The sequence below is a fragment of the Nerophis ophidion genome, linkage group LG23 (assembly GCF_033978795.1).
Source record: "Nerophis ophidion isolate RoL-2023_Sa linkage group LG23, RoL_Noph_v1.0, whole genome shotgun sequence".
In the NCBI taxonomy this organism is placed as follows: domain Eukaryota; kingdom Metazoa; phylum Chordata; class Actinopteri; order Syngnathiformes; family Syngnathidae; genus Nerophis; species Nerophis ophidion.
The window spans coordinates 39573627-39601145 of record NC_084633.1 but is presented as its reverse complement, the minus strand read 5'-3'; the positions used below and the strand labels follow the sequence as shown (position 1 = coordinate 39601145).

Genomic DNA, 27519 nt, shown 5'->3' with positions numbered 1-27519 from the left:
ACAGCACCTTTCATGCGTCACGGTCAAAACTGGAAGCACAAACGACTTTGGGCACATTTTTATTTTTTTTTTAGTCTTTAAAGAAAAGGACAAGATTGCATCTTTACACACGCTATTGTGACTGCAGTAAAACAAGCACTATTGTGGTTATTTCTTATTGCCACCTGTATCGTCTCTTACCACACGGAGACCTCGGAGGACTGGAACAGTCTGGAAGCCAGGGCTGTCCCGACCACCACAAGTCACCAGGTCACATTGGACATATCTCTCGACATAATCGCTGAGAGTTTGAGTGATTGAAGTTAATGACCATGGACTGCACTTTGAAGTGTACACAGCACAGCATTTTTATGTATGACCCAATCCAAACATTTCCCACTTATGTGGTAAAAATAAATGAAAAACACAAAAAGTAGGGCTGGGCGATACGGCTGAAAACTATCACGATATCGATGATTATTGATATTATTGATGACTTATTGAAGCCCGCCAATAAATAGAGTATTATATGTTCGCCCGCCAGGTGGTAAATAGTAAAATAGAAGCTACTGAACACTTAACACAGTGTGTTCACACTTTCTCTTTTCACTCCATGCAGAGAATCCACAGCGAAACTGAAATACGGCACTACCCAAATTAGCAGTTGATACTGTTACCTGATTGGCTGTTAGTGTGTCCTTACCATTGCTTAGTGACACTTCCTGTTTGCTGCTCAACGCGAGCGACTTCATGCAACAAATCATAAATTCTTCCCACCCAAAAATATACAGTAAGTATATTTTTATATATATATATGGAATATTTTATCAGGTCCATTTTATACTGACAGATTGTTTTGTACCATGATAAAAAGTGATACAAATGTATCAACCCAGTCCTACTTTGAAGTGTTTTCAGCACTGAATTTACTAATATGACCTAACCCAAAACAGCCTTTCCCACTTATGGCGCAAATAAACTAACACAAAAAGTCAACACACATGGTCACACCTTACACAACCATGTGGATGTTATATCCCCAATACATAATACAAATGTACACCCATTGAAATCCCCTGCAATGCATGCTGGGAAGACTGCAAAACACTCTCCACGTGGATTGTGTTGAAAACATTTTAGCTGCTTGATATTTCTGGTGGATTACAAAACGTTAAGGACGTCGTCGCGGAAGTAAACAAAATAGAAGTCGAACTTACACATTTATTTAGCCCAATGCGAGTTAAGAAGTGTGGACTGGACAACCCTGCTCTGATGCTTTTACTCATTAAAAACAGGTAGCCAGTTTGGCAAGTCCTGCCAAGTGGACTTCTTCTATTATCTCGCCTCTGAAGTCCAACTGAGGTAAGTGAGAGCGTAGACCTTTATATACACACCAACTCATACACATCCTTCTGTGGAATCCCTGCTCGCTTCATTTGCACCCGCAATAAGAACCCAACATATTCTTCTACGTGACAATCAACAGTATTATTACAGCACTATTTGCCAAATAGAACAAATATCACCCTCCCCGTTTTGTCTTCAGATACCAGGATCTAAAGAGGATTACTTTATTTACAGAATGTGAAGCCAAAGCCCCTACAGACTCTGGCGCCCTCTACTTGCAAAGTGCAGTAAAACAAACACCCCTCTACTTGCAAAGTGCAGTAAAACAAACACCCCTCTACTTGCAGAGTGCAGTAAAACAAACACCCCTCTACTTGCAGAGTGCAGTAAAACAAACACCCACTACTTGCAGAGTGCAGTAAAACAAACACCCCTCTACTTGCAGAGTGCAGTAAAACAAACACTCACTACTTGCAGAGTGCAGTAAAACAAACACTCACTACTTGCAGAGTGCAGTAAAACAAACACCCACTACTTGCAGAGTGCAGTAAAACAAACACCCCACTACTTGCAGAGTGCAGTAAAACAAACACCCACTACTTGCAAAGTGCAGTAAAACAAACACCCCACTACTCGCAGAGTGCAGTAAAACAAACACCCACTACTTGCAGAGTGCAGTAAAAAAAACACCCCACTACTTGCAGAGTGCAGTAAAACAAACACCCACTACTTGCAGAGTGCAGTAAAACAAACACCCCACTACTCGCATATCATCACTCCGTAGCCTGCATTTAATTACTAACTGGTGATGTTTTTAAAATCTTCCGTGCGGCTCTCCTTCATGCACCTTTTCTAACAACCTCCAAGAGAAAGTGCAACAATGGAGAAGACTATACAAATATAGTGTGTGTGTTACTTGGAGAGGACTATACAAATGTGTGTGTGTGTTACTTGAAGGAGCAACTAAGCGGACTGTCCACTCCTCACGGCTTCCTTGGGTCTCTGACTTCCACTCCTTTTTTGTCCCGCCTCTACACAAAAGGACAGGTGTAGCACAGGGACAGGTAGATACTATTCTTGTCCTGCCTCTACACAAAAGGACAGGTGTGGCACAGGGACAGGTAGATACTGGGGGCACGCATGCTTTGGTCCACTACAGGAAGTGCTATGCCGTGATTTCCAAAATAAAAACAACAACAATGGAATCAGCTTGCCGTATTTCCTGGCTTTCTTGAAGAGCGTTCGCGTCCACAGGAGCGTGGTGGCCTTCCTCGCGGTGAGGGAGCCAGGCGCTCTCCACACGCTTCTATGCCCCGCCCCTCCCCTCGTGCGTCCAACCGCTACGACGCCAGGTTCGGACCCTGCGACCGGAGCTCCACACGGTGACCGCAGGTCAGCAAGAGTGCAAATTTGTCGATTTCCCTTGTGTGGTTTTTTTTTCCCATGTCTGTGTTGGATTCTGCGGGCTCGGAAGTTTTAGCGAGACTTGTCTTACAGCGGGCCGTACTTGGCCTGGTAGCGGGCCAGGATGTTGGTGCAGCGGCCGCAGTCTTTGCGCAGCTCGCCCACTTGCTTCCGCAGCGCCGCGTTCTCCCGCTCCAGGAAGGAGGCGCGCACCGTGATCTGGTTCTCCTTCAGGCGCCGGGCGTCGCGGGACCGTTTGGCGGCCACGTTGTTCTTCTTCCTCCTCGACCAGTATTTGTCGTCCTGAGCAAAAAGAGAAAGATGCTTATGGTTTTATTGCGCCGAGCCATCCACCGATTGTACGGAAAAATGGACCGTATTTTTGGGATTATAAATCGCTCCGGAGTATAAATCGCATCGGTTGAAAATGCATAATAAAGAAGGAAAAAAACATATATAAGTCGCACTGGAGTATAAGTCGCATTTTTGGGGGAAATTTATTTGATGAAATCCAACACCAAGAATAGACATTTGAAAGGCAATTTAAAATAAATAAAGAATAGTGAACAACAGGCTGAATAAGTGTACGTTATATGAGGCATAAATAACCAACTGCTATGTTAACCTAACATATTATGGTAAGAGTCATTCAAATAACTATAACATATAGAACATGCTATACCTTTACCAAACTATCTCTCACTCCTAATCCATAAATCCCATGAAATCTTCTTCCTCGATGTCGCTTCTAAACAACTCTGCCAATTCCAAAGGTATGCGCCGCTTCCTCGTGTCCTTTTCTGCTGCATACCGTATTTCCTTGAATTACCGCCAGGTATATAGTATGCGCCTGCCTAGAATTACTGGCGGGTCAAACTCGTTTCGCAAAATATTTTTTTTATTAGCGCATGTCTAGAATTTCCGCCGTGTCAAACTCGTTTCGCAAAATAATTAGCATATGCCTAGAATTTCCACTGGGTCAAACTCGTCACGTCACTAGTGACACTTCACCTGTCATCATTTTCAAAATGGAGGAGGCTGATTTCAATAATTTGAAAACGCATAAAGGGAAGAAGATTAAGAGCTATTCAGTAGGATTTAAGGTCCAAGCTATTGAATATGCTAAAAAGAACAGTAAGCAGCTATGTTTTATTAATATACCGTAGCTGCGTGTGTCAAATATGAGTCATTAAATGACTCCCGCCTCCTGGTGGTAGAGGGCGCTAGTGATCCTTCTTGCGACTACTCGGCTGTAGAAGAAGTGACAACAAGCAGCAAGAGTGAGCAGCGATCGTTTATTTTTTCCTCTCGCTTGCACTTTTAACATGGAGGATTACATATCTAAAATAAAACGGTTTTCTAAACTGTACTTTCAATCGAAGCAGGAGGTAATAAAGGAAGATCTCCATCGAGACAGAGAGACTTTTAAAACTGAAGAAAGATAAGCAAGACTTCTATAAACAAGTTATCGATGCTTTTGATCAGAAGGAGCTGCGCATGGACTTCATTTATAAGTAAAGATAAGACCATAATAACGTTTTTTTATTAAATGTGCTTTTCATGATGGGATCCTTACAGCACACTCAAATTTTTAAGCGCATGCCTAAATTTACCGGTTTTAAAATAATTAGCGCATGCTTGCCTTTACCGCATGCCTTTGGTAAACGCCGGAGTGAGAAGAGGTTTTAAATCAATTAGCGCCCCGGCGGCAATTCAAGGAAATACAGTATAGCATATAGCAGTTAACATTCCATGACCCACAATGCACTTCTGCCATTAGCCCTTCCCCGCCGAATTCTTATTGACGTGTATGTGACAATTGCTGACATTTTCTTTGTCTCTTCATACACTCCCCTACGGTAACAATACCCTCAGCAAATCAACTGCATTTGTTAAGTGTCTTAGCATCACTATCAAGTAGCATTATCACTGGAGGAAGGTGCCAAACATGTTACACACACGAGATGTATTATGGCAAATAATATAATTTCATATTTCGAGTGTAGAGGCAGGGATGTCAGGGTACCTTCTGTTCGTTGGGAACGAAGACTTTCTTGGCCTTCTTGATCATGGGCTGCGGCTTGAGCTCCTGGTCAGAGAACTTGTGTTTGCGTGGGTTGAACAACTCTCCGCCGGGCACGCTGGACAGGACCAGGTCTGTGGGGTCTGGCTGGAAGTTGACATCGACCTCAATGGCTTCCGGGTCAATGGGAGAGGGCGTGTTGCGCTCTACGGCGTGATAACCTGTGGGTACATCCAGGACATGATGGGTGTTGCAAACCGCTGCATTATTTCCTCACATTTCGGCTTCAAACATTCAATTGTTGTTTCTTCTCTGTCACAGACTACTTTGTTTTCTACTTTAACAAACCACATGGAAAATGACTCATTATCGTACCATAAACTTAACAAGATCATGTTATAAAGATAGTAATTAATCAATTAATCAATGTTTATTTATATAGCCCTAAATCACAAGTCTCTCAAAGGGGAAAACGAGAGTCCTTTTTTTTTTTTAAAGCCTGAAATCGGAATTTAATGAGAAGAAGCTGAACATTTTTACCTAATAATTATGAATGATATTGTTCGTCACGTTAGGGCCTTAATGGAAAAAGTTTAGACACCCCTCACCTAAAATATTAGAAGTTCTGGGAATACAAAATATTTAAAAAATATATATTAAAAAAACCTTAGTTAGTTACTTAATGACTTCAAAATAAAACAAACTTATGAATTAATTAATATGAAAAATTCCTACAACAATAATAAACACTGGTAAATGTGTAACTGAACATTAATATTCTCGCACAGGCAGAATTTCTGACATGCTAGGTTATGCAGTTAACCAATTGTATTATTATTAATATTATTATATTTGTACAATAAAAAAAAATTAGTAAAAATGTAAGAAAGAAATCAAAATGTAATAAGACAAAGCTGAGAAATTTGTACCTAAGAATTGATAATATTATAGTTAGTCACCTTAGGCCAAGGGTATCCAAAGTGCGGCCCGGGAGCCATTGCGGCCCGCAGGTAATTTTTTAACGGCCCCACGGCACATTTTAAAAATACGATTGAAACATTTTTCAACCGTAAAAAGTGATATAAAAGAGCAAACGGGTGAAATGTAACAAGAAAATGTTGTAATGTATACTCTAATAACAAAAAGCTGCCATGCAGGCTGTTTTTTCCTTTAAAAAATAATAATGAATCAAAATCAATGTCATTATGAATTATTGACCTATTCAAGGCTCCAATTAAGTCACGTTAAATTTTCCACTCTGACATATTTTTGGGGGAAAATGTTGCATATTTTGTGTTTGCCATATAAAAAAATTTATTTTTAAAGAAGGGCCTAAGATGAACAAACAAAAAACATAAACAACAATAAAACTTATAATTGACGGATAGATCCGACGTTGATCTCGGGATTATTGTGTTAAAAGTAAACAGCAAAAAAAATTTATAATTTATTTTCTAACACTTTAATGAGTAGGATCCTTTTGGATCCCCAATAATTTTAGTGTGATTTGTTTTAAAGTGTCATTGCTCAAAAAATAATAATAAATTAAAATCAATGGTGTTATGAGTTATTGACCTTTTTAATGCTTTAATTATTATATAATCTCAAATATTCCACTTAAAAAAATTATTGGGTGAAAATATTGCATATTTTGTGATTTTTCCATAAAAAAAACTTTTTTTTGTGACAAAAAGGGCATACGACTTAAATCTTTAAAATCATTATATTGACAGATAGACCTAATGTTGACCTACAGATTTGAAACTTGAATAATAATATAATATAATGCTGAATATCGACACATTTTTTAAATTTTTTTGACCAAAACCCTTTGGGGTCCCTGAGATCAAGCCTCAGTGGAGGCCCAAATTGATATTTTTTATAAATATATTGTATTGTTTTTTAAAATCAAAAATATCAAAATGGCCCCCACTTGCTTTGATTTATCAGAGTGCGGCCCTCAGTGAATAAAGTTTGGACACCCCTGCCTTATACCCTTAATGGAAAAAGTATAGACACCCTTGATCTAAAATCTCTGGGAATAAAAAAAAGTTTTAAAATGTATGAACACAACCTAGTTAGTTAGTTAATAATTAATAAAAAATTAAACTAACTTTTGAATGAATTAATTTGAAAAAATTACCACAAGGATAATAAAATGAACATTATTTTCACACAGGCAGAATTTTTGACACACGAGAGCAGGGGTAGGGAACCTATGGCTCTAGAGCCAGATGTGGCTCTTTTGATGACTGCATCTGCCTCTCGGATAAATCTGAGCTGACATTGCTTAACATAAGTAATGAATAATTCCACTTGCAATCACAGTGTTAAAAATAAAGTTCAAAATATAAAACGTTCTCATGCATTTTTATTCCATCCATCCGTTTTCTACCGCACCTGTTCAAGAAGTTGCGTAATGGTAAGAAGTTATTTATTTATTATTGGTTAGTGTGGGGCTTGTCCCTCTGGGGGTTCTTTAGACCACCAAGCACCGAAATGAGAGCCTGTTTCAGGGTTACAACATTGTTTAAGTTTTCAATAAGTCTCTCAGTTGCTTTCCAGCAATTGTATTTTTCTCTTTCGTTCTCGCTCGCGCTCTGGCTCCAGCCCCAACCCCGTCTCTCCTCCTGGCTGCTGCTTATAACAGAGCGACAGGTGATTAGATATAAAGGCCTAGGTGGACCATCTCGGCACCTGTCGCTGATTTCGAGGCCTGTCGTGGCACACCCCAGTTCGCTGCAGGCCCGCCGGCCACGCCCTCGCCGCAGTTAGCTTCAGAATAACAATGTTATTACAAAGAATAATAGACCTCTTATACACTAGAAATGTTGGTCTTACTTAAAAATGCACGCGTTTAATTGTTTTCAGTGTTAAAAAAAATATTATATGGCTCTTACGGAAATACATTTTGAAATATTTAGCTTTTTGGCTCTCTCAGCCAAAAAGGTTCCCGACCCCTGCACTAGGGTGTGCGGTTAAAAAATCGCGATATATTATAATATTCGTACAATGGAAAAAAAACAAGAATAAAAATGTAAGAAAAAAAAAGAAAATTTGGAACTAATAATTAATAATATTAACATACACAAAGTTTTGTCGTTAAATATATGTAATAAATTTGAACAAAATAGAAAAATATCAAAATGGGCCCCGCATATTTTGACTTTTCAGGATGCGGCCCTCGGTGGCAAAGGTTTGGACACTCCTGAAGTATGAGAAAATTACCAGGACTTTGTTGGTTGACGTCCTCTCCTTCTGCCGTCGCCTCCTCCTCTTCCTCCTCCTCCTCCTCTTCATCTTCCAACTTGGCGGGCAGCAGGGTGGTGACCGTCGCTGCCTCCTCGGGCTCCGGGGCGTCCGGCGAAGCCCCGGGAGCGGGCGGGGGAGAGGGAGACGTGGCGGCCTTCGGGGCGCTTTTACCTTTCCCGCCCGCCGTGGTCAGGGTCTTCTGTGGGTCCTCCTCCTCCTCCTCCAGGCTGACGGGGAGCCCGTTCTCCAACAGGAACTCGTCCAGGTCCATGTATTCCAGGTGGAAGGTCTCGCCGTCGTAAGGGATGGTCTTCTCCCAGATGGCCGGGGTCAGGGAGGCGGAGACCCCTCCGACGCCGGCCCCGCCTCTCGGGGCTCCGGCAGCGCTGCCAGCTCCGGCACCGCCCCCTTCCACATCCTCCACCGAGCCCAGCTTCTCCTTTTCCATCTCTAGAGGAAAAAGAACAGGGGTTCATTTGATGACATCCAGCGCCGATACCAGACCCTGTGCTCTGGTATCGCCTCTCAACTCCAAGTATGGATATTTGAGATGGTGTGCATCATTAACATTAACAGTATTGTCCATACTGTCCAGGCTATATTTACATATTGTCTACATGGAAGCTACATTGTGGATGGACTGTCTTGCCCAAAAGCTGGAATTGAACCAGGAACACTCAATGCTCGACTATCTAATCCAAGTAGAATTAAATAAATAAAAATTATTCTCCGAAATGTGTTATTTGAAATGCACTTTTTTCCAAGTTTTTTTCTTGTAAAAAAAACTTTTGTTTACTTGAAAATCTTTTTCTTTTTACTCGGGGAAAACTTTTTATACGTGCGATTCATTTTTGTAAATGAAAAAAATTGTTTTGATACCAGCAAATAGTTTTGTTTTGTTACTTGAAGAAAACTGTTGTTTACTTGAAAATCTTTTTTTTTTTACTCTTGGGAAAAAACTTTTTATACTTGCGATTCATTTTTGTAATTGAAGAAAATTGTTTTTCACTTGCGAATACATTTTTTTACTCGACAAAAACTTTTTTTATAATTGCCAATCATTCTTGTAATTGATAATAGTTTTTAATACTTGTGCATAAATGTTTTACTTGTTGAAAACAGTTTTTATACTTGTAAATCGTTCTTTTTTAATTGAATAAAATAAATTGTATACTTGAAAATCTTTTTTTACAAATACAAAAAGCGTTTTATGCTTGCAAATGAGTGGTCATGAGTAAAACATTGTGTTTGTGGAGTTTTTTTTAGTTGAAAAAAACAGTTTTTATACTTGTGAATACATTTTTTACATGTAGAAAACTATTTTGTTTTACTTGCATTTTTTTTTAATAGAAGAAAATTGTTTTACTACTTGCAAATCGTTTTTTTACTTGAAAAAAAATGTTTTTATACTTGCGACTCATTTTAGTAATTGAAGAAAATAGTTTTTATACTTGTGAATAAATTTTTTACTTGTAGAAAACTTTTTTACTTGCAAATCTTTTTTTAAATAGAAGAAAATTAAGAACATTGATTTTATACTTGAAAACCGTTTTTTTTACTTGAAGAAAACTGTTGTACTTGAAAATCTTTTTTTTTTTTTTACTCGGGGGGAAAAAACTTTTTATACTTGCGATTCATTTTTGTAAATGAAGAAAATTGTTTTTTACTTGCGAATACATTTTTTGACTTAAAGGAAACTGTTTTTATAACATAATTTTTGTAATTGATAATAATTTTTTCTACTTGTGCATAAATGTTTTACTTGTTGAAAACTATTTTTATAATTGTAAATAGTTTTTTTTAATTGAATAAAAAATATTTTGTACTTGAAAATCGTTTATTTTAAAAGTAGAAACAGCGTTTTATGCTTGCAAATGAGTGGTCATGAGTAAAACGTGTCTGTGTTTGTGGAGTTGAGTTTTGGCAGGAATTTTTTATTTTTAAAAAAAAGATTTTTATCGACAGTGTCGATGTCGATAGGTATTGCCGATACCAGTCCGCGCGTCACTCGGTATCGCACTTCACTGGCACTTGGAACTTTCTGTTCTTTCCCATCGCCTTTGGTCGCTGTGAATGGAAATAAAATTAATGTATATTTTCACGTCTTACCGCCATCACCTTCTTCCAGAATGTTCGGGGGCGGGATGTCCAAAATCTTCCTGATCGCGAACGAGTACGACTTGCGCTCGACGTTCGTCTCGGGCTCAGCCATTGCGGTTCCACTCGGCATTGTTGTCGGACGAAGAAAGGAAGTTTTGTTTACTAAAAAAAATCGACTATTCCTCTTTTTTTGTAGCCTCACCGCACTCGCGTCTTGTCCACCGCACGAAAAGATGCGGAAACCAAACACACTCACGGTTCTCCTTTGTGTCACCCGTGGACATACACGGCGCTTATTGGTTATTCACGAGGGAAAGCCCCACCCATTTCGCCCATAGTAGACGCTGATTGGCTGCTTATGCGGTCATGTGCATGCCGCACTGTGTGTGGATGTCCTGAGGTCCTCGCGTTAAAAAAGTGCTCGGTGAAGATAAAATGGAGTATGAGCCACAAAGTGGCTTTAAAAAAAGTGTTTGGTGAAGATAAAGTGGAGTATTAGCCACAAAGTGAGTGGAAGGACAGAAAAGAAGAAGATTGCAGCCGAGTCGCGAGGACACTCGTGGCAGAACACGTGCCCCCCGCCCCTACCCGCTCAGGCGCTCACGTGAAGGTACAAAGCGGGGAGGGGTGAGGGTGGGGGGCGTGGTTTAGTGTCTGTTGGGGCACGTGCCGAAGACGTGCCGCACATTGTACACAACATTGATTGTGCGCACTTCGACGAATCATCGACTAAAGCGGCGTTTAAATAATAACAATAATAGATTGCATTTGTAAAAACGCACTTTACATTGAGCAAACCACCTCAAAGTGCTACAGAGTAAAATGTCGTTGTTGCAAATGACTTTAAAGCATAACCAAACATGCATGCATATAGCTCTTGTCTGAAAGCAAGTGTACCGTCACATCACGCCCTGACATTCTGCTCTTTTCCTGTGTGTAGTCTCTTACTACTACTTATGACGACATATACCATATTTCCTTGAATTGCCACCAGGTCTATAGTATGCGCCTGCCTAGAATTACTATTATTAGCACGTCTAGAATTTCGGCCGGGTCAAACTCGTCACGTCACGAGTGACACTTCACCTATCATCATTTTCAAAATGGAGGATGCTGATTTCAATCATTTGAAATCGCATAAAGGGAAGAAGATTAAGAGCTATTCAGAAGGATTTAAGGTCCAAGCTATTGAATATCCTAAAAAGAACAATCAGCAGCTATGTTTTATTAATATACCGTAGCTGCGTGTGTCAAATATGAGTCATTAAATGACTCCCGCCTCCTGGTGGTAGAGGGCGCTAGTGATCCTTCTTGCGACTACTTGGCTGCAGCAAGAGTGAGCAGCAATCATTTATTTTTTCCTCTCGCTTGCCCTTTTAACATGGAGGATGACATATCTAAAATAAAACAGTTTTCTAAACTGTACTTTCAATTGAAGCAGGAGGTAATAAAGGAAAATCTCCATCGAGACAGAGAGACTTTTAAAACTGAAGAAAGATAAACAAGTTATCGATGCTTTTGATTAGAATGAGCTGTGTATGGACTTCATTTATAAGTAAAGGTAACACCATAATATTTTTTTTTTATTATTAAATGTGCTTTTCATAATGGTATCCTTACATCACATTCAAATTTATAAGCGCAGGCCTAAATTTACCGCATGCCTTTGGTAAGCGCTGGAGTGAGAAGAGGTTTTAAATTAATTAGCGCCCCGGCGGCAATTCAAGGAAATACGGTAGCGATGTCCGAAAACATGACACTTCTTGTCTTGCGCTCCTATTTTGCTGGCTTTTTCTCCTCTTCTTTTGCAGTTTTAAGGTAGCAGTTTCATGTCTTCCTTTAAGCAAGATTTCCCGCATCTAATTTGTTTTAGCAATCAAGAATATTTCAGTTGTTTTTCTCCTTCTTTGTGGGGACATTGTTGATTTCCATGTCATGTTCGGATGTACATTGTCTTTGCTCGGCAGTAAGTTTTTGCTGTCATCCAGCATTCTGTTTTTGTTGACTTTGTAGCCAGTTCAGTTTTAGTTTGGTTCTGCATAACCTTCCCTAAGCTTCAATGCCTTTTCTTTAGGGGCACTCACATTGTGTTTATTTTTGGTGTTATTGTTAAGAATTCTCCATGTTTATCTACGTTTTCAGATACTTTATTTTGAAACATTTCTTAACACTCCTGTAATGAACACCCTGTAATACACACCCCTGTAATACACACTCCACAACAACAGGTGGTACTGCTGAGTGACTTTAAGGCCGTCAGAGCTGTTGTCATCTGCGCATGGTGCCATCCGCCACACATTGAGAAGAGGCAGGGCGGGGAGTAAAATAGTGGACAGAAGAGGTGAAACAAGCTCAACCTGTGTGTTGGTTTCCTCTCTCTTCTTTTTGCTATTTCACTTCTCACCCTGCTTCTTCTTATTTGCTGTTTTTGGTAGACGGCACCATGCGCAAATAAAAGTAGCTCTGAAAATTGTTTTAATAGTTTTGAATGTTTTTTTTTAATTGAAGAAATTTGTTTTGGACTTGCAAATCTGTCTTTTTTTTATTTTCAGTGAAATTGTTTTTATACTTTAAAATTTAATTTTTTTAATTGAAGAAAATTGTCCTTATACTTGCAAAATGTTTTTTTTTATCAAAAAATATTTGTTTCTTGTAAAAAACTGTTTTAAGACTTGCAAATGGTCTGTTTTATTTGTGGAAATTTGTTTTTAACAGAAGAATCATTTTTTGTTTTTGTTAATTGTAGAAAACTGATTAAATATTGCGAATAGATTTTTTTTACTTGAAGAATACTGTTTTTATATTTTGTTTTTTTTTAACTTGTAGAAAACTGTTTTACTACTTGCAAATCGTTTTTTTACTCAAATAAAATAGTTTTTATACTTGCGACTCATTTTTGTAATTGAAATAGTTATTATGCTTGTAAATACATTTTTTACTTCTACAAAAACAGTTTTTTTTAATTGCAAATCTTTTTTTAATAGAAGAAAATTGTTTTACTACTTGCAAGTCGTTTTTTTACTTGAAAAAAAACTGTTTTTATACTTGCGACTTATTTTTGTAATTGAATAAAATAGTTTTTATACTTGTGAATACATTTTTTACTTGTAGAAAACTGTTATTTTTTACTTGCAAATCGTTGTTTACTTGAAACGTTTTTTATACTTGTGACTCATTTTTGTAATTGAAATAAAGAGATTTTATACTTGTGAATACATTTTTTACTTGTAGAAAACTGTTTTATTTACTTGCAAATATTTTTGTAATAGAAGAAAATTGTTTTACTACTTGTAAATAATTTTTTTACTTGAAAAAAACTATTTTATACTTGCGACTCATTTTTGTAATTGAAATAAATAGTTATTATACTTGTAAATACATGTTTTACATGTAGAAAACTGTTTTTTACTTGCTAATTGTTTTTTTAATAGAAGAAAATTGTTTTAGTCTTTGCAAATTGTTTTTTTACTTGAAAAAAAGTTTTTATACTTGAGAATCCATCCATCCATCCATTTTCTACTGCTTGAATCATTTTTTTTTTTAAAGTTGAAGAACATTGATTTTATACTTGAAAATCGTTTTTTTTTTTACTGGTAGAAAACTGTTTTTTGCTTGCCAATGAGTAGTCATGAGTAAAACATTTCTGTGTTTTGGCAATATTACCACTCCGATTGGTAATGGGATGCCAATTGATTAAAGTGGACCCCGACTTAAACAAGTTGAAAAACTTATTGGGGTGTTAGCATTTAGTGGTCAATTGTATGGGATATGTACAAGTGACCACAAAATATGTACAGCCCCAAAGCATGATGTTTCCACCCCCATGCTTCACAGTAGGTGTGGTGTTCTTGGGATGCAACTCAGTAATCTTCTTCCTCCAAACACGACGAGTTGAGTTTATACCAAAAAGTTCTATTTTGGTTGTACATGGCTGTATCATCCATGTATCCATTTTGGTAAAAACTCAACTAGTCGTGTTGGAGGAAGAAGAATACTGAGTTGCATCCCAAGAACACCATACCTACTGTGAAGCATGGGGGTGGAAACATCATGCTTTGGGGCTGTTTTTCTGCTAAGGGGACAGGACGTTTGATCCGTGTTAAGGAAAGATTAAATGGGGCCATGTATTGTGAGATTTGGAGCCAAAATGGTTGACCAAATACTTATTTTCCACCATAATTTACAAATAAATTATTTAAAATTCCTACAATGTGAATTCCTGGATATTTTTTTTTCACATTCTGTCTCTCACAGTTGAAGTGTACCTATGATGAAAATTACAGACCTCTGTCATCATTTTAGGTGGGAGGACTTGCAAAATCTAAATACTTTTTTGCCCCACTGTAAGTTGAAGTCTTTAAATTGAGGAATAAGTAATAAAGGGACAAGCGGTAGGAAATGGATGGACAAAATGAACACAATAGAGCAGTTGCTCTTATGATGTATTGCCCTCATAAAAGCTGTGTTTTTGATTGATTGAAAGTTTAATTAGTAGCTTGCACAGAACCGTACATATTCCGTACAATTGACCACTAAATGGTAACACCCCAATAAGTTTTTCAACTTGTTTAAGTCGGGGTCCACGTTAATCAATTCATGGATGATTTGTCATATGATTGAAAAGACACAAGAACTAATACTAAAACATGCACATTAGTGTTTGGTCCAAGACTGCATGAAAAGAGCAATATGAGAGGAAATAAGAGCAATGTTGCTACTCACCGCTGTCATCGAAAGCCGGGAAATTGAAGGGATAGTCGGCCAAAGATCGGATGAGATCAGGAACTTCGCCGCTGTCCCCAAAGATGTGGCTGTAAGTGGCCATGACGACGCTGGATGTGGATATAAAGTGGACGTGTTGATGTTGGCTCTCAGGTGAAGACTTTGACACAAGTTTGCAGCATGTGCCCAGACCACTTCTATGCTAATGAGCTGGGGGAAGCCGCGCCTCCCGGAGGGGGCGGGGATTGATACGGGGAGTCACCAGTCGGTCTCCACGCCTGACCAATCGCAGAACGGTGGGCGGGGCTTAGAGGGGAGAACGTGCCGCCCACTCAGACACGTGGCTCACTCCAGCACATTGACTCCAAGCACCCCTGCACGTGTTGAGGGAGGTGCGCGTGCGCATGCGCCCCCTAGGACTTACAGGACTTGGTTGGCAAATGTGGATGAAAAGAATGTTCTTTTAAGGACTTTTTCTTAATAAACTCTTGCAAATATCTTCATATAAATATAAATGATAATTAACAGTTTGCATGTTCTCCCCGTGAATGCGTGGGTTCCCTCCGGGTACCCTGGCTTCCTCCCACTTCCAAAGACATGCACCTGGGGATAGGTTGATTGGCAACACTAAATGGGCCCTAGTGTGTGAATGTGAGTGTGAATGTTGTCTATCTGTGTTGGCCCTGTGATGAGGTGGCGACTTGTCCAGGGTGTACACTGCCTTCCGCCCGATTGTAGCTGAGATAGGCGCCAGCGCCCCCGAAAGGGAATAAGCGGTAGGAAATGGATGGATGGATTAACATGAATTTGAATATATATATATACACACACATACATATACACATACAGTCACAGAGAATAATTTCGCCACACCTAGTGTGTGCGTGTGTGAGATAATCATTAACTTACTTATAAATACACACAAGTATACATATACACACACATATATATATATATACACACATACATATATAAATCTCTATATACATAAATATACTTACATATATAATCATATACAATAACACACAAATATATATACATATATACATACGTATACATATATATATACATATAAACATACATAAAATATACATATATATTCATATATATACAAATATATATATATATATATATATATATATATATATATATATATATATATATATATATATATATATATATATATATATATATATATATATATATATATATATATATATATATATATATATATATATATATATATATATATATATATATATATATATATATATATAGGTGTGGGAAAAATCACAAGACTACTTCATCCCTACAGAACTGTTTCATGAGGGGTTCCCTCAATCATCAGGAGATTTTAATGGAAGCATTCACATACAACGGTTTGTATAGGGCACAGAGTGGGTGCCTGTACCCACCCACTCTGCCTGTACCCACCCACTCTGCCTGTACCCACCCACTCCGTGCCCTATATAAACCATTGTATGTGAATGCTTCCATTAAAATCTCCTGATGATTGAGGGAACCCCTCATGAAACAGTTATGTAGAGATGAAGTAGTCTTGTGATTTTTCCCACACCTATATATTGCGCTCTACCACGGTATCGAGCACTATTCTCTGGATAATCCAATCAAGATATATATATATATATATATATATATATATATATATATATATATATATATATAAACACACAAAATATATACATTTGTGTGTGTGAATGTTGTCCGTCTATCTGTGTTGGCCCTGCAATGAGATAGCGACTTGTCCAGGGTGTACGACACCTTCCGCCCGATTGTACCTGAGATAGCCACCAGCGCCCCCCGCGGCCCTAAAAGGGAATAAGCAGTAGAAAATGGATGGATGGATATACACACACTTCTTCCTCCAAACGCGACGAGTTGAGTTTATACCAAAATGGATACATGGATGATACAGCAGAGGATTGGGAGAATGTCATGTGGTCAGATGAAACCAAAATAGAACATTTTGGTATAAACTCAACTCGTCGTGTTTGGAGGAAGAAGAATACTGAGTTGCATCCCAAGAACAAGAAGAACACTGAGTTGCATCCCAAGGACACCACACCTACTGTGAAGCATGGGGGTGGAAACATCATGCTTTGGGGCTGTTTTTCTGCTAAATGGGGCCATGTATCGTGAGATTTTGAGCCCAAACCTCCTTCCATCAGAGAGAGCTTTGAATGGTAGACCAAATACTTATTTTCCACCACAATTTACAAATTAATTCTTTAAAATTCCTACGATGTGAATTCCTGGATTTTTTTTTCACATTCTGTCTCTCACAGTTGAAGTGTACCTATGATGAAATTTACAGACCTCTGTCATCATTTTAAGTGGGAGAACTTGCACAATTGGTGGCTGACTAAATACTTTTTTGCCCCACTGTGTGTGTGTGTGTGTATATATATATATATATATATGTATATACATATATATATATATACTGTATATATACACACACACACACACACACACACACACACACATATATATACACGTATATTAACAAACATACATACATAGTAAATACTTACATAAATACATACATACATACATACATAAATAATGCAAGTTCAACATTATTAAAAAAATAATAGATAAGCATGTTCAGGACGGCTAGCGGTAGAAAATGGATGGATGGATGTTCATGAAGGGATTCCATCTGAGCATGTCTGATTACCTTCCTATTATGTTTCATCAATGACAGAGCGGGAAGAAGAAACTCTTGTCAAATTCATTTAAAAAGGGGCTTTGACAACCTAATTATATGTCAAAATTAAAACACATTTATTTAGAACGAAAGAGTCTTAGAATTGTTCAGGTGGACCGTGACTTGGACAAAACAGTCAAGAGTGCACAAGATCCCCTTATAGAAGCAGAAGAAGTTTCATGGTGGTAAGCAAGGCGGTTGGACCAAGAAGAAAACATGTCAGTGAGGTGATAGCAAGCGTTGAACTTCCCTCATAAAGTGACCAAATAGATGATGTGCATGGAAGAAAACATCTGTCAGCAGCTGTGTGATTTGCAGAAGTAGAAGAAAACATGTGTCAGCAGCTGTGTGATAGAAGGTGTGCAGGTCAACAAGAAGACATCAAGGTGGTGGTTGGTCAGAAAACATGTGTCAGCAGCAGTGTGATAGAAGGTGTGCAAGACATCAAGGTGGTGGTTGGTCGGACTCTGCAAGCAGAAAGTTGTACTTCCCAAAGTCAAACTCATCGGGCATGATGAGCATGTCTTCCCTGGCTTGGGCCAACCTCTGGCGCAGGACGTCCCGCCTTTCCACCCACTCCTGCAGCTCCTCGGGACTGTGGGCGGAGTCACAGCTGGCACCGTCAGGGCAGTCACTTTCAGACCTGACCACAAAAAACAGAAACAACTTTGTCACACTTCTTTCTAATAAAGGCTACAGCGTCCATCCTTACACTTTCCATCATTGTAACTGAGCTACTGTGTGGAATTATTTCCCCTGTGGATCATTAGAGTTTGTCCAAGTCCAAGTCTGAGCACCGACAGACGGCTTGCACCCGGAAACAATGGAAGATCCTCCACATAAATAGAATGCTGACAACATGCTTTTTTCCACCGAGGGCCACGTCAATCACTCAATCAATCAATGTTTATGCAAGGTGCTGTTTTGAAAGGGCCTTCAGAGACATCTAATTATCGCTCTCAGTGACACCTGGCTGGAGGAGTCGGTTCCCGACTCTGAGGTGAACCTGGACAATTTCACCATCGTCAGGTCCGACAGGACAAAGCACTCAGGGAAGACGCGAGGCGGTGGGGTCTGCCTTTACATCAACGACAGGTGGTGTAACAACATCAAAGTGCACCGTAAAGTGTGTACACCCAACCTGGAGTTGGTGACCCTGTCCCTTCGTCCCTTCTATCTCCCCCAGGAATTCCCCACTGTTGTGGTCAGCTGTATTTATGTAGCCCCCAGTGCTAACATCAACACTGCAGCGGAGATGATAGCCGAGGATGCTAATGGTCTCCCCATGTCTAGCATTAAAAGATTACAGTTGGTACAAAATGCGGCTGCTAGACTTTTGACAAGAACAAGAAAGTTTGATCACATTACGCCTGTACTGTATATACCTTTATATACATATATACATACATATATACCTATACTGTATATACCTTTATATACATATATACATACATATATACCTATACTGTATATACCTTTATATACATATATACATACATATATACCTGTACTGGCTCACCTGCACTGGCTTCCTGTGCACTTAAGATGTGACTTTAAGGTTTTACAACTTACGTATAAAATACTACACGGTCTAGCTCCATCCTATCTTGCCGATTGTATTGTACCATATGTCCCGGCAAGAAATCTGCGTTCAAAGGACTCCGGCTTATTAGTGATTCCCAAAGCCCAAAAAAAGTCTGCGGGCTATAGAGCGTTTTCCGTTCGGGCTCCAGTACTCTGGAATGCCCTCCCGGTAACAGTTCGAGATGCTACCTCAGTAGAAGAATTTAAGTCTCACCTTAAAACTCATTTGTATACTCTAGCCTTTAAATAGACTCCCTTTTTAGACCAGTTGATCTGCCGTTTCTTTTCTTTTTCTCCTATGTCCCACTCTCCCTTGTGGAGGGGGTCCGGTCCGATCCGGTGGCCATGTACTGCTTGCCTGTGTATCGGCTGGGGACATCTCTGCGCTGCTGATCCGCCTCCGCTTGGGATGGTTTCCTGCTGGCTCCGCTGTGAACGGGACTCTCGCTGCTGTGTTGGATCCGCTTTGGACTGGACTCTCGCGGCTGTGTTGGATCCATTATGGATTGAACTTTCACAGTATCATGTTAGACCCGCTCGACATCCATTGCTTTCGTCCTCTCCAAGGTTCTCATAGTCATCATTGTCACCGACGTCCCACTGGGTGTGAGTTTTCCTTGCCCTTATGTGGGCCTACCGAGGATGTCGTAGTGGTTTGTGTTGTGGTTTGTGCAGCCCTTTGAGACACTAGTGATTTAGGGCTATATAAGTAAACATTGACTGATTGATTAATGCCATGTTAGCTAAGTATCCCGGTGCTCCGCTGCTTTATTTGGGGGACTTTAACGGATGCAGACTGGACAATGTTTTACCGTCTTTCGAATAGTATGTGGACATTCCAACAAGAAGGGGAAACATATTGGATTTAGGCTAAGGGAACATCACCGATGCCTTCCGTGCCCGTTCACACCCTCCACTCGGAGCTGCTGACCACACAGTCATCTGTTTACTTCCATCATACAAACAGGAATTAAAGCGCCACAAACCACACTGCAGCAGTGCCCCCAGTGGACGGAGGACGCCACCACTCAACTCCAAGGCCAACTGGGCCATTTTTGATAGTAGTCTGAATGACAGGGTCTCTGTCATTACAGACCAGAGGTGGGTAGTAACGCGCTACATTTACTCCGTTACATTTACTTGAGTAACTTTTGGGATAAATTTTACTTCTACGAGTAGTTTTTATGCAACATACTTTTACTTTTACTTGAGTATATTTATAGAGAAGAAACGCTACTTTTACTCCGTTCCATTTATCTACATTCAGCTCGCTACTCGCTACTTCTTTTTTTATCGATCTATTAATGTTTGTTTTGGTTTATGACAGAGATTCAAAGTAGGATCTACGCATGCCTGCTTTTCACCAATCGCATGCAGTCACTGGTGACGTTGGACCAATCAAACAGAACCAGGCGGTCACATGACCCGACTTAAACAAGTTGAAAAACTTATTGGGGTGTTACCATTTAGTGGTCAATTGTACTGAATATGTACTGTACTGTGCAATCTACTAGTAAAAGTTTCAATCAATCAATCAAAAGTGTAAAGAAAAAAAGACACTTTTTATTTCAACCGAACTTCCCGTCAAAAGCCTAAAGACTGATCGCACAGTTCCTGTTTTCACAATAAAAGCGCCGCTCCATCGCGCCTGCGCTAACAAAATAAGAGCCTCCGAAAGCCAGCGCAAACAAGCTAGCAAGCTACGGAGCTTGCCGCCAATGTATTTCTTGTAAAGTGTATAAAAACGAATATGGAAGCTGGACAAATAAGATGCCAAAAACCAACGACTTTCATGTGGTATTAGACAGAAAAGAGGAACTTTTTTTTCCCTTCCATTTGAAAACGTGGACGTTATCATCAATACTGTCTGATTCCAATCAATGCATCTCATCAGAATCAGGTAATACACCAATTTATATTTTTGTCTTCATGAAAGATAGGAATCTATGTGTTAAAAATGTATGTATATTCATTAAAACACCTTTAACATGTCAACAAAAACGGCAAAATAAATAAATATATAAATATACATTATATACTGGATATATAAATGTATTTATATGTATATATATATATATATATACTTATATATATATATATATGTGTGTGTATAAATGATATGTGTGTATATATATGTATATATGAGGTAGATCACCTCGACTTGGTCATTTATTAAGTAATTGATAAACAATGAAAAACTTATTGGGGTGTTACCATTTAGTGGTCAATTGTACAGAATATGTACTGTACTGTGCAATCTACTAATACAAGTTTCAATCACTCAATCAATCAATCAAATCAATGAATGCCTACTGAGGTTATGGTGCTGTTAAGTTATTGTGGCTCAATGTGCCATTTTTTTATTTTATTTTAATGTACTATTATTTAATATATATTATTGTTTTAGTTGCTTAAGAGATATTCCTGGCTCTGAATTTGCTCATTGCTATTTTTATGTTTTTGTGCATTTGTTGCCGTAATCAGGTTACTCATCAGTTACTCAGTACTTGAGTAGTTTTTTCACAACATACTTTTTACTTTTACTCAAGTAAATATTTGGGTGACTACTCCTTACTTTTACTTGAGTAATACATCTCTAAAGTAACAGTACTCTTACTTGAGTACAATTTCTGGCTACTCTACCCACCTCTGTTACAGACTACATCAAATTCTGCATCAGCTCCACAATACCAACCAAAACAATACATATTTATCCCAACTCCAAACCATGGATTACCCCACAATTAAAAAAAGAGCCTGAGGGAAAAACATAAATCCTTCAGCCAACAGGACTGGGCCAGCCTCAAAGCAAAACATAGGATTTTAAAAAACGAGGTATTTAAAGCAAAATTGAAGTACAAAAACAAACTGGAAACTGAATTGAGCAACATGAACACCAAACAGGCCTTTCCGAATGTGAAAACCCTGCCAGGATGCCAACCAAAAACATTGTGCACTGTCAGTGACCCAGAAACCCTCTCTAAAGACCTGAACTCATTTTTTTACCCGTTTTGACAATTTGGACTTCTCGCCAGAGTGTCAGGACCTGCTGAGAGCCAGCCCACCATCAGACCCCGACAAACCAGCCCCCTTCACAGAGGAGGAAGTACGGCGCCAGCTGAGCCGCTGCAAGCCAGGCAAGGCACCAGGGCCTGATGGCATACCAGCCAGGGTGATCAGGGACTGTGCCATAGAGCTGTCTCCCCCATCCTACACTCATTCTTCTGTCAATGCTACTGGACTGCAACAATACCTACACTGTGGAAAACTGCAACCATCATCCCAGTACCGAAGAAATCCAGACCCACAGAACTCAACCATTACCGCCCCATAGCTCTCACATCCATAATTATGAAGTGCCTGGAGAAACTGCTGCTTTACATCATCCTTCCAGTTGTCACCCCACACCTGGACCCTATCCAATTTGCCTACAGGGCCAGGAGGGGCACAGAGGATGCTGTGGCCTGCCTGCTGCATCTCCTCCTTCAGCATCTGGACTCCCCAGGCAACTTTGCCATTATCCTCTTTGTGGACTTCCGCTCCGCCTTCAACTCCCTACAGAAGCATCTACTGATACGGAAACTTCACCAGCTCAACATCCCCCCTCAGCTGAGCCACCTCACCCACAATTTCCTCACCGACCGACTGCAAGCAGTAGACGTGGGCTCAAACACATCCCCGATGCTTACCATCAACACCGGGGTCCCACAGGGATGTGTGTTGAGCCCTTTCCTGTACACGCTCTACACCAGGGGTAGGGAACCTATGGCTCGGGAGCCAGATGTGGCTCTTTTGATGACTGCATCCGGCTCTCAGGTAAATCTGAGCTGACTCTGCTTAACACGATAAATAATGAATAATTCCACTTTTAATCAGTGTTAAAAATGATGTTCAAAATGTAAAACATCATCGTGCATTTTTAATCCATCCATCTGTTTTCTACCGCACCTGTTCAAGAAGTTGCGTTGATGGTAAGAAGTTATTTATTTATTATTGGTTAGTGTGGGGCTTGCCCTCCTGGGGGTTCTTCAGACCACCAAGAACGGACATGAGACCCTGTTTCAGGGTTACAGTATTGTCTCTCAGTTGCTTTCCAGCAATTGTCTTTTTCTCTTTCGTTCTGGCTCGCGCTCTGGCTCCAGCACCAACCCCGTCTCTCCTACTGGCTGCTGCTTATAACATAGCGACAGGTGATTAGGTAACAAGGCCCAGGTGGGCCGTCTACGCACCTGTCGCTGATTTCAAGGCCGGTCCTAGCAACACCCCGCTTCGCTGCAGGGCCGCAGGCCACGCCCCCCCCACCGTTGGCTTCAGAATAACAATGTTATTGCAAAGAATAAGAGACCTATTATACTCTAAAAATGTTAGTCTTACTTATAAATGCACGCGTTTAGTTGTGTTCAGGGTTAAAAAAATATTTTACGGCTCTTACAGAAATACATTTTAAAATATTTGGCTTCTTGGCTCTCTCAGCCAAAAAGTTTCCCGACCCCTGCTCTACACCAATGACTGCCATAGCATCTCACCCACCAAAACATACTTAAAATACTCAGAAGACACAGCCATTCTTGCACTCCTCTCCAACAGTCAATCCATCCTGGACTATCATAACACAGTCAAACATTTTACAGAGTCATGCACAGCCAGTTATCTGGAAATCAATGTCAATAAAACAGAAGAAATATGGTTCAACCCCCCCTCACCTGAGCACCCCATCATCATAAACACACAAACAGTTAAAACAGTTGACACCTTTAAATACCTGGGCGTAACCTTGGACAATACACTCACCTTTGATCAGCACACCACGACGGACATTCAAAAAAGAAGTCAACAAAGACTGTCAGCCATCCGAAAACTTAAAGGACTACACGTTGCACCTCATCTCCTGTTATTACTTTACCAAAGCACTGTTCAACCCATCCTTCTGTACTGTTGTTCCACATGTTTTTTCACTATGCTTTCTGTAACCAAACAAACAAAACTCACCCGCATTACAAACATAGCAGCTAAAATCATCGGCCTACCCACACCCAACATTTCAGATTTAAACCACAGGTCCATCATTCGACTGGCAAACACGATAGTCCAGGATATCAGTCACCCACTACACAAATACATAATCCCACTACCATCACGGCACAGGTAAAGAACCTTCAAATTCCGGAGGGCTCGCCTCAGAAAAAGCCTTATCCCTGCAGCTATAGCCGCCCTTAACAGCAGGACGGGCCGACCCGTCTGACAAAGCCTGTAAATGTGTTGGTCATGTATGATGTCTTTTTGTTTTGTGATGTGTAATGTCTATATGTTTAAATGTACGGCAGTGAAAATGAATTTCCCCAACAGGGACCAATAAATCTAAATCTAAAAAAGAAAATCTTATTTATATAGCCCTAAATTACAAGTGTCTCAAAGGGCTGCACAAGCTACAACAACATCGGAGGATCAGTGCCCACATAAGGGCAAGGAAAAACTAACAACACAGTGGGACGTCAATGAGAATGACTATGAGAAACCTTGGAGAGGACCGCAAATGTGGGTAACCCCTCCCCCCTCTATGGGAGACCGGTGCAATGGACGTCGAGTGGGTCTGACAAAATAGTGTGAAAGTCCAGTCCATAGTGGATCTAACATAATATTGTGAAGGTCCAGTCCAAAGTGGATCTAACATAATATTGTGAGAGTCCAGTTCATAGTGGATCTAACATAATAGTGTGAGAGTCCAGTCCACAGTGGATCTAACATAATAGTGTGAGAGTCCAGTCCACAGTGGATCTAACATAATATTGTGAGAGTCCAGTTCATAGTGGATCTAACATAATAGTGTGAGAGTCCAGTCCACAGTGGATCTAACATAATATTGTGAAAGTCCAGTCCATAGTGGATCCAACATAATATTGTGAGAGTCCAGTTCATAGTGGATCCAACATAATAGTGTGAGAGTCCAGTCCATAGTGGATCTAACAATAGTGTGAGAGTCCAGTCCATAGTGGATCTAACACAATATTGTGAGAGTCCAGTCCATAGTGGATCTAACATAATATTGTGAGAGTCCAGTCCATAGTGGATCTAACATAATATTGTGAGAGTCCAGTTCATAGTGGATCTAACATAATAGTGTGAGAGTCCAGTCCATAGTGAATCTAACATAATAGTGTGAGAGTCCAGTCCATAGTGGATCTAACATAATAGTGAGAGTCCAGTCCATAGTGGATCTAACATAATATTGTGAGAGTCCAGTTCATAGTGGATCTAACATAATAGTGTGAGAGTCCAGTCCATAGTGAATCTAACATAATAGTGTGAGAGTCCAGTCCATAGTGGATCTAACATAATAGTGAGAGTCCAGTCCATAGTGGATCTAACATAATAGTGTGAGAGTCCAGTCCATAGTGGAGCAAACATAATAGTGAGAGTTCAGTCCATAGTGGATCCAACATAATAGTGAGATTCCAGTCCATAATGGATCTAACATAATAGTGTGAGAGTCCAGTCCATAGTGGATCTAACATAATAGTGAGGGTCCAGTCCATAGTGGATCTAACATAATAGTGTGAGAGTCCGGTCCATAGTGGATCTAACATAATAGTGTGAGAGTCCAGTCCATAGTGGATCTAATATAAAAGTGAGAGTCCAGTCCATAGTGGATCTATCTAGCTAGAACACCCAACTACGCCCAAGACCCAAAGTTATTTATACTTTACTTAAATGGTATTTGTTCAGAATTTAATAAATTGAAATGTATCATGTTTGCAGATGATACAAATGTTTACTGTTCAGGAGATGTTGAGGATAATCGAGGTTGAGTTAATTCAGCTAAAAAAATGGTTTGATATCATTAAATGATAAGAAAACTAAATTTATGGTGTTTATAAATAAATGGGTTGTACTTGTATAGCGCTTTTCTACCTTCAAGGTACTCAAAGGGCTTTGACACTACTTCCACATTTAGTGGTGCAAGGACAAATTGTGAAGCCAAACAAAAATTAAATCAAGTGGAAATTGACAGAGTATATGAAACTAAATTCTTGGGAAAAATAATTGATCATAAACTATGTTGGAAACCGCATATTGAATATATAAAGGGAAAAATATCCAAATCCATTGCTATTCTTGATAAAGTAAAACACATGCTGAATGAGAAATGCCTACATATGTTATATTGTTGTTTCATTTTTCCATATTTAACATAATGTGTTGAAATTTTGGGAAATGTTTATAAAACAAACATAAACCCAATAATAAAAATTAAAAAAAGGTCATTAGAATAATACACAAAGCGTGCTACTATGAACATACCAATCATTTACAAGTTCTAATGTATTAAAATGTTCAGATATTGCGTTTTTAACAACAATGGAAATTATGTTTGGAGTAAAGAACAACAGCCTTCCAGCTTGTATTCTTAGTTTATTTCAAGAGGAGAAAACTATAATTTACGGGGGATATTGATTTTTGAAATGGGTAAAGCAAGAAGGGATATAAAATACAACATTGACATGCGGTGAGGTTTATAGCTGGTGACGTAATCACAATCAGATCTACAAATATACAGCGCGGATTATTTCTATTTCTGCATTCTTTACACATACAAACTGTCGCCCACAAAATGTGCATTTCATTAACAACGAAACAAAAATAATGTTATCGCCGTCTTACCTTATAAATGAAGTCCATGCGCCGGTCCTTCTGGATAAAAATAGCCGTCACCTCTGGTAAAAATCCCCCTTAACTTCCTACAGTTTTAAAAGTCTTAAAAGAGTTCGACATAGTTGCCGCGACTAGCAAAACTCCTACTCTCATCATTTCCACAAAGCGCCAGCTTCTGTTTGGCGAGGAAGCAGGTCGCATTGATGACATCTTTTAAAATCTCTCGCTTCTCTTTTACCTTAGTGTTGTGGACACTGATGTTGAGTCGCCGCTGTTCATCCAAAGCCAAGTCTATCCTCCTCATCCCGAACGTTTTTAGCGCAATCTAGCTTTAAATATGAGCGGACCGACCGCTCATACTTGGTGAGGCTTCTTTGCCAATTCTTCAGGTCACAAAATCCCATTTGAGTCCACACAGTTCCACAGGTTGAAAAAAGAAGGCAAGGGAAGCCGAAACGGCGGTTTCTTGCAGAACGAAGCCAGTCTTTTCACGTGTACCACTCCGTGTGGAAAGAGCGAGTAACTTTCCGTCCTGCTGATTAAAACAAACTGTTCAGCTTCGGCGTTGGTCTTCCTTCAGTAATTATCTCCTGCTTCGCTTGAAAGTCCACTTTAGAAAACTGTTTAAGTGCGGAAATGTAGTCATCCATGTTGAAAGTCGGGGTGCACGAGACGGGAAAAAATCAATCAATCAATCAATCAATGTTTACTTATATAGCCCTAAATC

The 27519-nt window shown here is 39.5% G+C and overlaps 2 protein-coding genes across 10 annotated transcripts in view; both read right to left on the bottom strand.

Annotated features, from left to right (window-relative positions):
- Window positions 1-43: 43 nt before the first annotated feature.
- tefb (TEF transcription factor, PAR bZIP family member b) lies at window positions 44-15026 on the bottom strand. Of its 4 annotated transcripts, none has more exons than XR_009803817.1 (5): window positions 10115-11313; window positions 7982-8455; window positions 4757-4974; window positions 1853-3033; window positions 44-1821 (listed from the first exon to the last, which is right to left on the bottom strand). XR_009803817.1 is itself a non-coding variant. In XM_061884534.1 (4 exons), the coding sequence occupies exons 1-4, from the start codon at window positions 14928-14930 to the stop codon at window positions 2818-2820; spliced, it is 1011 nt and encodes a 336-aa protein (XP_061740518.1). In that variant the 5' UTR covers window positions 14931-15026; the 3' UTR covers window positions 44-2817. The 4 variants fall into 4 exon arrangements, 2 of the variants coding, with proteins under 2 accessions (XP_061740518.1, XP_061740517.1); XR_009803818.1 differs by having other exon boundaries at window positions 44-1789; XM_061884534.1 differs by lacking the exon at window positions 10115-11313 and adding an exon at window positions 14828-15026 and having other exon boundaries at window positions 44-3033.
- A 2585-nt stretch (window positions 15027-17611) lies between these two features.
- LOC133541251 (zinc finger CCCH domain-containing protein 7B-like) overlaps window positions 17612-27519 on the bottom strand; it is an 83588-nt gene continuing 73680 nt past the window's right edge. For 5 of the 6 annotated variants that reach the window (XM_061884531.1, XM_061884527.1, XM_061884529.1 and 2 more), the window contains one exon: window positions 17612-18201. In XM_061884531.1, the coding sequence (XP_061740515.1) occupies window positions 18003-18201 (199 nt within the window). In that variant the 3' untranslated portion in view covers window positions 17612-18002. The remainder of the gene's footprint in view (window positions 18202-27519) is intronic. The other variant, XM_061884528.1, reaches the window with a different exon arrangement.

Bases quoted from the DNA above. Each gene is read 5' to 3' on its own strand.
- tefb (XM_061884533.1), bottom strand. From the start codon at position 10,235: ATGCCGAGTGGAACCGCAATGGCTGAGCCCGAGACGAACGTCGAGCGC. The intron at 8,456-10,114 runs GTAAGACGTGAA...TTTTTCCTCTAG, and splicing joins TCTGGAAGAAGGTGATGGCG to AGATGGAAAAGGAGAAGCTG. The intron at 3,034-4,756 runs GTACCCTGACAT...CTTTTTGCTCAG, and splicing joins TCGTTCCCAACGAACAGAAG to GACGACAAATACTGGTCGAG.